Consider the following 10,781-nt stretch of genomic DNA (forward strand, 5'->3'; position numbering starts at 1 on the left):
GTCACGACACAAATCAACGTTGAATTTCAGTTCAATTTGCTGATATTTACTCCGCGGCAGTTTGGTGGCTATAATCTCCTGACAGTTGCAGCGATAGAGAAACTTGATTTTATCTCGCAATAAGCAATATTTATTTAAATTTCCAGATTGAACTGAAACCAATTTTGTTTGTCTGTGACGGCAGTTATTTCAAACCGTAAAATCTCACACAAAGATGGCACTCGTTCGCAACGGGCTAACTCCATGCCCGTGTTCTTCTCTCTCGAGTCGCCGGGGCTGGCACCCCTGCCAAAAATCAAAACAAGACCGAGAACTGTCAAAGGAACAAAATTTCCGCGAAGAGGCAAAAGTGAGCCGGAAAGTGGTTCGTGTGCGGCGACGAGGACGGTGCTGCGGGAAAACGTCCTTCAACCAGCAATCGACAGAAATAATTACATTTGGGAGCAGGAGGTTTTCACCGCCCGTGAGCGTAAAGCGTGAAAAGTGTTGGAAGGGTTTAGTTTGCTGGAATTTTACGCACAGTCGAATTCGCCGGAAGATTATCATTTGCCGGAAGGAGGGGACACCAGCTGAACGAAGCAAGTGATGGGAGAAATTCGCGACTGGCGTCCGTTCGTGTACGGCGGGGTGGCCTCCATCACGGCGGAATTCGGTGAGGATTCCAGAACGAGTGTTGTTTACATTGAGGCCTCTTGCGAGCTTATGCAATCAGCGATAGTAATCTTGCGTGTTTTGCGCTTCCCGTGTTTTGCAGGAACCTTTCCCATCGACACAACAAAGACGCGCCTGCAAATTCAAGGTCAGAAAATTGATCAATCTTTTGCGGAGCTCCGGTACCGCGGCATGACGGACGCGTTCATAAAAATCTCCAAACAGGAAGGCATCAACGCGCTCTACTCGGGTATTTGGCCGGCGGTTCTGCGGCAGGCCACGTACGGCACGATCAAGTTTGGGACGTACTACACGCTGAAGAAGGTCGCCACCGAGCGGGGCTGGTTGCTGGACAAGGCGGGGAACGAGAACCTGTGGTGCAATGCCGGGTGTGCGACGGTGGCCGGGGCCGTTTCGAGTGCCATCGCGAATCCGACTGACGTGCTGAAGGTGCGCATGCAGGTCAGCGGGAAGGGCACGAACAACGCCGGGTTGGTGCGGTGCTTCAAGGAGATTTACGTGCACGAGGGCGTGCGGGGACTGTGGCGCGGGGTGGGACCGACGGCGCAACGGGCAGCGGTGATAGCGGCCGTTGAACTACCGGTGTACGATTTTTGCAAGCTGCACTTGATGGAGACGTTCGGCGATCAGGTGGCGAATCATTTCATGTGAGTGAGATGTCGCGAGGATTAGTTGCGAGTTATCACTTTAATCCGGACTTATTCTTCTGTTACGGTTTTAGATCCAGCTTTATTGCCAGCCTGGGAAGTGCAGTCGCGTCAACGCCGATCGATGTTATCAGGGTGAGTATTTTTAAAGGTTTAGATTCATTAAAATCGGTTCAAATTGTGCATGTTTCTATCGGTTTTCTCATTTTGGTATAAATTCATTCCGTCTGTAGTTTATTTTAGTTTTTTTTTTCTATTTTATTCTTTAAAATTCTGAATGGTTCGAAGAATTGAATTATTTGAAAATGTTGTTTGATATTTTTAAATTAAATGTAATTTAATCACAGACGAACAGACGTGAACAATAGGACATTTCAACAAAAAATCATGAATCAGTATTCACTAGAGCCACCTTGTTGTGAAAACGAGAACGGAAAGAAAAATAGTGTGGCGAAATCAATATGAACCGTTGGCAACATGGGGCAAAACGGACCTTTGGCGTCATTTGCCATTGTTTAAAAGTGTCAACAAGAGATATCTCGTGATTATTTTACACAAAGTAAGTTAAATTTCAACTGTGGAAGATAGAAGATACTAATTAGGGACCATCCATAAACCACGTGGACATTTTTTTGGAAATCTCAACCGCATTCCCCTCCCCTCTCCTCCTCCCTCGTGGATAATTGTCCATAAAAATAAGGTTTGTATAGAGCGTAAACAATCGCCAAATTTAAAATTAGATTAAAACAATTTCAAAATAATAAATAGGCAATTTAGAATTTCTGAAACAAACATTTAAAACTATGTAAATTCAAAATTTTAAAATGTCTCAAATTCCATAATTTCAAAAATGTAGAATTTCAAGGTTTCTGGAACCTATATTTCAAAAATACAAGACTTGACAATGCACATTTATTTTTTTAAATTAATTTCAATAATATAAAAATCAAAATTTAAAAAACCTTAAATCCTAAAATTTGAGAATTCGGAAATTGAAAAATTAATTTTTTTTAAATTAACAACCAAAAATATTTGTAGATTTTAAAATTATTAAATTCATAAATTAAAATATAAATTTTAAAATATCTCAAATTAAAAAAAATATTTTTTATGTTTTGAAATTTTTGAAAATTAAAAAAAATCCACATTTTTATTTCGAAAAATTCAGAAATGTCTAAACTGCTGAGTTATCTATTTTTTGAATATTCCAGAATTTTGAAAATGTATGTTTCAAAGCAAACAAAAAATTTAAATTCCGGAATTTAAAAAAAACACATGACTTTAATACACATTAATTTTTTTTGAAGTAATTTCAATAATATAAAAATCTAAATTCCAAAAATCCAAAATACACTATTTTAAATATTTAAAGATTTTATAATTTAAATTCATAAATTTAAAAATAATTTTTCAAAAGTCTCAATTTAAAAAAAAATATGTTAAGTATTTGAAAACTTTAAATTTTCGAAAATTAAAAAATTCCGCATTACTATTTCAAATAATTCAGAAATATCAAAATTACAAACGCTGAGAAAACTGTTTTTTATATTCTAGAATTTTGAAAATGTATGTTTAAAAAAATTAAATTCCAGAATTTAAAAAACACAAGACTTGGCAATACACATTTATTATTAAAAATAATATAATATGAAAATTTAAATGCAAAAAAATCGAAAATTATGAAATTTTAAAATTTAGAAATCGAAAAATTTAGAAATAAAAAGAAATGTTTCAAAATACATTGTGTAAAATATTTAAAGATGTTATAATTATTGAATTCATAAATTAAAATATAAATTTTCAAAAGTCTCAAATTAAAAAAAAATATGTTTGAGGATTTGAAAATATAATTTTTTTTGAAAGATAAAAAAATCCACATTTTTAAGTCAAATAATTCAGAAAGATCAAAATTCAAAAATATAAAAACTGAGAAAACTTTTTTTTAATTCTAGAATTTTGAAAATGTATGTTTTAAAGCGCTCAAAAAAATAAAAGTTTGGGAATTAAGAAACTCAAAAATACTCATATTCAGAATTTAAATATTTAAAATTTTAAAAAGTCAATAATTTAGAAACTTTTTAATTCAAATATTTGCATTTTTGAATTAAAAAATAATCTTGAAAAAAAAAAAATTCAGAATTCAAAATTCTAGAATTACAAAATTTTAGAACAAACGAAACGGGTCACGAAAAGAAAGTGTGAAAATTTTCTTGACCACTTTCCTTCCGAGCTCCGTACTTAGCTTATAGAATTTAAAGCATCTTAATTTGAACTTAGAAAAAAAAAGTTCTGAAGAAACTTTAAACAGAAGGACATTTCTAGCAAAACATTGTAAAAGAGCCGAAGTCGAAGTGTAAACAAAGAGTCTATCCTGCTCGTTCCTAAGGTAAATATCAACTGACGTGAGCAGGATGGACTCTTTGTTTACACTTGGGCATCGGCCCTTTTACATTGTTTTGCTTGATTTTGAAAAAAATAATGAGTTCGTCGTCTTGGCTTTTTGATGTATCTTTAAAAATGTTTTGAAAGTTATCTAATACAGTCCAGACTCGATTATCTAAAGTTTTTGCCTTCCTCACCTTACTGAGGAAAGGCTATAAAATCACTCGAAAAACGAACTTCTTAAATAGGCCTTCTAGACCCACCTTCACGTATACATATCGACTCAGAATCAAATTCTGAGCAAATGTCTGTGCGTGTGGATGGACGTAGAATTTTTTTTCTCACTCACTTTTCTCGGAACTGGTTCAACCGATTTTGTCCGGATCTGTGTCGTTAGATCCGTCTTCAGGTCCCCTGAGTATTTTTTGAATATCATTAAGTTTAGTTAAGTACTTCAAAAGTTATGCTAAAAAAACGATTTTAGTTAAAGTTCAGAAGATTGTAAAAAGGGTGGTTTTTGTAAGAAAACTGGTCATGCTATATATTTTCAGAAAGGTATTTAAAAGACCTTTAAAATGAGCCTAAAACATCAAAGATCAGATAACCCTATCAAAAGTTATTAGCACTTAAGTGTTATTTATGCACTTTTCGGAGGCCGGATCCCAGATATTTCTATCATAACGGTGTCCGGGTCTGGCATGTGACCCATCATTAGTTAGATAATTGAAAAACCTTCCAAATGAGCCTACAACATTAAAGATCTGATGACCAGTTCAAAAGTTATAAGCACTTAAATGCTATTTATACACTTGTTGGAGGCCGGATCTCAGATATTACGATGAAAAAAGTGTCCGGGTCATTCATGTGATCCATCATTAGTTAGATAACTGAAAGGCCTTTCAAATGAGCCTACAACATCAAAGATCTGATTACCCTATCAAAAGTTATGAGCACTTAAGTGTTATTTCTACGTTTTTTGGAAGCCAAATCTCAGATAATTTGATGAAAATAATTTTCGGATGCACAATGCGACCCATCGTTGGATGAGAAATCGAAAGACCTCTTTGCAAAGAAACAAAGACTAAGTAGATACATATTTTCTCATTTATTTTCATTTTTTATAAATAATGACTTTCTCCACTCGTGGTCAAATGAAACTTCCTCCTGCTGCCTCAAATCCATCATCGTTTAAGGTCTCGCGTATTGCGTAGTCTGGAAGACAACGTTGTATCTACCGCGACAGGATCTTCGATTGCCGATCTGCAACGGATCGTCCCGGGATAGGAAATTGTTCCGTCGGTCGTATTGGAAAGTCGATCAGGAACGGACCAGACCGACGATGACGCTGCCGCCGCCATCACTCTTGTTTAGTTTGACCAAAGACACTACAAAGAAACTGGTTAGAAATTATTAAAATAACTGTAACAAAAATTACCTTTTAGCCTTTTTTCACACAAAACTTGATCGTCCACTTGAAATTTGATAAAATTAAAAAAATATACATATTTTGTTTGGAATTGCTTTTAACAGATGACATTGTGAAGAATGCAAAACAGGAGATGGATTCTGCATTTTTGCACGAACACTCACATTGAGAATTGATCAAACGTCAAAATTACCTCTTACTACACACTGACCAAAAATCAAGAGTTCGTTTTCCCACATTTTCAAGCAAATTTTAGAGTTCAAGTCGAGCATTTTAGCTCGAGCCTCGATTCGATTTGGCTCGCGTACAAGCCTTAATCGACTCGATGCTAGAGCCAAAATTCTCATTAGGTTAATGTTCAAGTATTAAACCAAAAAAGGTTGAACTGAAAAAATCGTATGTAAAAGTGATATAACAAATTCAGTGAATCGTAATTCTTGATAAGGGTGATTTTATTGCAAAAAATAAAAGAATTTGTCAAGACAACATTTACGATAGATCAACTATGGTCCCCTTGGAACGAGGTTTAAAGAAAAATACTTTATGTCAAAATCGGCCGTGGAATCAATTTTTCAAAATTGATTTAAAAATCTAATTTAAACCTATTGTGAAAAAACAAAATCAAAAAAAAATATTATCGTTGTAAACAAGAATATTACTAATTTTAGTTCAATTTTAGGATTCAAATTAGATCCTATGTTTTGTTACATGAATAATTGTGGTGAGGGAGAAGGGATGTCCAATGTGTTAAAACAAATGACATCCTTTTCCCTCTCCAATAGAGTTATCTACGTGTGCAGGTAAGGCCTCGTGGCGCGTTGGTTGGCGGCTTCGGCTGCCGATCCCTATGTTGCTATGGGGCGCGGGTTCGATTCCCGCTTTATCCTCCTGGCCTTCTGTCGGATGGGGTAGTAAAACGTCGGTCCATTTGCGTAAAAGAGGTTTTGGGTGACTCACCACACATAACGCCTAGAAATGAGCAGAAACTTGCAACAGAGACCACAAAAAGACCCGGGGTTCGTTAAAGTGGATTGCTTTGCTTTTTTACGTGCGCATGTATTGCGTATACGTACATGAAAAAGATTGAGGTTAAATTTTGTACCGGCCAGCAAAACAAATGGTGTGCTAGGACCCTATTGTAAACCATAAATGTGAGGAAGGCACCAACCACCTATAGGTGGATTAAGTAACGTTTTTTTTTTAAATTTGGATAATCGAATAATAAAAGAAAAATTGTGACCTTACTCCAGCAAGTGTAGTAGTGAAAAAGATGTTCCGTCGAATAATCAAAATGATGATTTTTTTTAGATTTCTTTTTCTGATCTTTCGTGCGTGAGAGAGGAGAGCCATGTTCCACTCCGATTTTTTTTTGTGATGATTTTTCCATCGCTGGGCAACCACGCTTAAGGAGCTATTACACTACTGCAAACAAACAAACTCGCACTTTTTCGTGTTTGACAGTTTGCCAAACAAGGCAAAATGTATGCAGGCTGACGTTTGTACAAACAAATTCAGGCAAAAACAAAGCTGGCAATCTGGCAAACTGTCAAAAAATGCGAGTTTGTTTGTTTGTTTGCCGTAGTGTAATGGCTCCTTTACAACTACACCACCGATCCCGATTTGAAAGAGATTTACTAACAGCTCACGTCTGTTCGTCTATGGTAAAATATTTTAAATTTATAAATATCAAAATATAAGTCTAATACCTTTTTTCAGGAAAAAACCATTTCTTCATTTAGGACTTCATAGATTTTTTTTAAATCCTCTTAAGCCGTTGCAAATATTTTTCCAGGTTTATGTCGCCCCCCCTCCCCCCCCCCCCCCCTTCAAAATTGGTCTGAAAAATCAGAGGGCAAAAAAATATTTTTCCAAAAAACTTCAAAATTTCCATGAAAATAGAAGTCTAATCAACTGAAAACAATCTAAAATGCATTTTTCTGCATTGATAATCATATTTAGCATGTTTGGGCTTGTTTAAAAATGTTTTGAATTTTTATGAAATTCCAATGTACAGCACCGCAAAAAAATTATTTTTCGCAAAAAATAAAATTTTCGTCAATACTTAGATATTTTTGGCTCGTAATTTAAATTTTTATACTTTTTTATTGTTTTGTCCCCCCCCCCCCCCTCGACTCTCGTCAGAGTCGAGGGACATAAACTTCAAACAATATTTGCAACGGTCTTACTAAAAAAAAAAAAAAAAAAACGATAAAAACATTGTTTTCCAGACCCGTCTGATGAATCAACGCCGCGTGCACCAGCTGCAGCTGCACAATCCGGGTGGCGGTGGTGGAGTTGGCACGGCCACGGTTCCTCCACCATCTACATCGGTAACGCCACCACCATCCAGCGTGGGGAGCGGTCACCACCACAAGTTCTACACCGGCTCGCTCGACTGTGCCATCCAAACCGTCCGGAACGAGGGCTTCCGGGCGCTGTACAAGGGCTTCGTGCCGACCTGGGTCCGGATGGGTCCCTGGAACATAATCTTCTTCATCACGTACGAGCAGCTGAAGCAGATGTACTAGAGAGAAAGAGAGATGGACGGAATGAGTGAAAGTGTGCGCGCGAGTGAGATGGGACGAATGTCGTTGTTGTAAGTAGCAAAATGAATCTTTGGAAAGTGCGTCGAAAGAGGGTCACTTTCACCCAATATTACGTTACATATGATTGCAACAAGCATTGAAACAAACAGGTCGCATTAGGTTTTGCCTTTTTTATCAGTTAAGAACCTAGAATTTAATCCTGATCTTGGGGCTTAGAGTCGCTGTATTTGTCGGTACCAAAGTTATTTTTTTCTATCTCTTTTTGCAAATAAAAGAAGCGCATTTCTTTATCGAACTCATTTCCATAATAAGCTCTGGAGGCATTTAACAAAAAGTGCATTAAAAACACGATTCAAAATCATCACCCCCTAAAAAAACTAGAAGTAAAACTTCCGCTAGAAACCGGTAAAGATCTCCTATTCAAAATTGAAAAAAAAAATGTTTTCGCTGCGAATTATTGGTACGTTTAATCTTTACTGAGTAAGACGAAAATTATTGTTAACCAAAACATTATGGCTAGAGATATTTATGAAACACCACACACAAAAAAAACTAACAATAGTAGGAAAAACAAGGAAACAAAACCTACATACCGAGTAAATTATCCGCCGTACGAAACTCTTGTATAAGTAGTAGATGTTATTTCAAATTTATATTTTGAACGAAAAATAAACCAAGTTGTAAAAGCACATTGTTTTGTTACTAGAATTAGTTTTGAAAGAAAATCCAAAATAAAACACTTTTTTTCAAGCATACTTGGGCACGCTCTAAAAAGAACCATAAAGCATATTCCTGAAACCTCAAAAAACGTTTTTAAAACTCTGAAAATTTCAACTACAAAAATCTGAGATTCCAAAAATTCTTATAATTTTTAAACTGTTATAAAATTTAAAAAAAATCATCAAATCCAGCAATTTCAAAAAATTTAAATTTCTTAAAATAATAAAATTTTAAAAAAATCCGGGAATCCATAAATATCTCGAATTTCTAAAATCTCTAAAAATACTAAAACTCTTAAAATTCTAAAGAAAACATCCTAAAAATTATAGATAAATTGAATTTCCTAAAATTCTCAAAATTCCTAACATATTTTAAAATTACAGCAATCAAAAAATTTCAGGAATTTCTAAAATTCTCAAAATACACTAATTTCTCACATTCCTGAAATTTAAAAAATATAAAAAATCCAGAATTTTTTTCCCTAAAAGAGCAATTAGCTAGCAAAATCTAAACTTAGAAACATGTACCCTCCCTGTAAAGGCTTTTGAATTAATCTCAGTTGAAAGGTTCTCTCTGAATTGCAAATGTAACATCCTGGAGCAGAACTATTAAATTCTAATAAACACTAATTGAATTGAAAATTTAAACATTCAGAAACATCAAAAAATTTTAAAAATTCATAAATCCATGGAATTCTTAGATTACAAACGTTCCTAAAATTTATACATTTCTCTACTATTGAAATTGAAAAAAATAAAAAAAACCTAATAAACCAAAAAAATAGAAATTTTAAGATTTCAGAAACCCCTAAAATTCCCACATTCCAGGAACGTATTATTTGTGAAATTTGTTGAATTCCAAAACAATCATCAAAATCAATTTTTTTTTATTTTTGGAATCCCTAGAATTACTAAAATTCCTGGAATCTCTCAAATAGTAAAAACTCTTAAAAGTTCTAACATTCCAAAATCTTTGAAAATTCTAAAATTTAGAAAAGTCATTGAATTAATGAATTCACTACCATTTTTATAACTATTATTATTAAAAATAGAAATTTCTGAAGTTCTAAAATAACAGAAATACCTAAAATTTCTGAGATTCCCGATTTTGTTTAATTCTAAATTTCTAAAATCATTGGGGTCGTTACCCTGATGCTCCGCGAATTTTTTTCGATTTACGGTGAAAGTGCGTTGTATTAATCGCGAGTTCTTCCCCGCACGATGGGCAGGAACACCCGCGGCCGTGGCAGCTCGAGTTCACCTCGAGGACGTGGCCGGGCCAGTTCCTGCAGCAGCATCGGAAAGACCTCCTCGTCTGGCTCCAAACGGTCAACAAACCTGCTGAAGCTGCCATCCAACTACGTACCTGCGCGTAGCCCCATACGTACGCGTGGACTAGCGGCACTTGCCAACCCGGAACCAGTGGATTATCCACCAACAAGCCGGGAACATCCTCGACGGCGGTTCCAACCTCAAACGGTTTCGCTGCGTTGTCTGATGACAACAAAGGAGACGACGACGACGACGTCAGTGGTGGCGATGGTGTTACTACTACACCGTCGCAGGCTAAGGGCACCTCCACCGCGGGGGAGCAAGAGTCAAAAAAATCGAACAAAAAAATGCCACCGATTACAGTGCCTGGTCGCCCAGCTGTTGAAATCGAGGGAGCATTGGCGGATGCCGACTGTCAATACCTGATGCCAAGCCTGATGCGTATTAACAAGTCGTCCGTAAACATCATCACACGAGATCGCCCGCGTTTCGAGAAAGTTCTGAAAACGCTGAAACATGCAAACATTCAGTACTACACGCATGATTCGCCGGAAAACCTTCCGGTAAAGGTAGTGGTGACTGGGTTCTCCATCCTAGTGCCACCCAAGGAATTTGTGGATGTAATTCTCGCGAAAAAAATATTTATCCGCGAGAAGCTAAAGTACTCTCGCATAAGGTAACCGAGGTCGGAGACCAGATTCTCTGGCTGCTGTACTTCGAACGCGGTTCCGTTAAGATCCAGGACCTGCGCAAAGTTAAATCGCTGGAAGGATTCATGGTGAGCTGGAGATACTTCAGTAAACGGCCTTCCGATGCTGCCCAATGTCACCGATGCCAACGTTTTGGACACGGTTCCCGGAACTGCACTTTGGCGCCGAAGTGTGTCAAGTGCAGTGCAGCCCACCTCACGGCTGCATGCACGCTGCCCAAGAAAGCATCTCTGGGAAAGGACAACCAAGCCGAGCAGAACAAGCGGAACGTGAAGTGTGCTAACTGTGACGGTAACCACACTGCCAATTACCGCGGGTGCACCGCTAGGAAGACCTACCTCGAGGCGCTGGAGAAGAGGAAAAAGCCAGCACCACATTCCTCAAGGACTTCGACAGGTCAGCCCTCG

General features: G+C 36.8%; 1 protein-coding gene and 1 long non-coding RNA gene across 2 annotated transcripts; one reads left to right on the forward strand and one right to left on the reverse strand.

The window, feature by feature from the left end:
- Positions 1–325: 325 nt before the first annotated feature.
- LOC120415861 (mitochondrial uncoupling protein Bmcp) lies at positions 326–8,364 on the forward strand. The gene is made up of 4 exons (XM_039577498.2): positions 326–652; positions 755–1,319; positions 1,394–1,454; positions 7,356–8,364. The coding sequence occupies exons 1-4, from the start codon at positions 586–588 to the stop codon at positions 7,653–7,655; spliced, it is 993 nt and encodes a 330-aa protein (XP_039433432.1). The 5' UTR covers positions 326–585; the 3' UTR covers positions 7,656–8,364.
- LOC120415862 (uncharacterized) lies at positions 4,765–7,194 on the reverse strand. Its single transcript, XR_005605272.2, has 2 exons — positions 5,137–7,194; positions 4,765–5,086 (listed from the first exon to the last, which is right to left on the reverse strand). It is a non-coding gene; the product is annotated as an uncharacterized LOC120415862 (long non-coding RNA).
- Positions 8,365–10,781: the final 2,417 nt, after the last annotated feature.

This window comes from Culex pipiens, chromosome 2 (assembly GCF_016801865.2).
Source record: "Culex pipiens pallens isolate TS chromosome 2, TS_CPP_V2, whole genome shotgun sequence".
Taxonomy (NCBI): domain Eukaryota; kingdom Metazoa; phylum Arthropoda; class Insecta; order Diptera; family Culicidae; genus Culex; species Culex pipiens.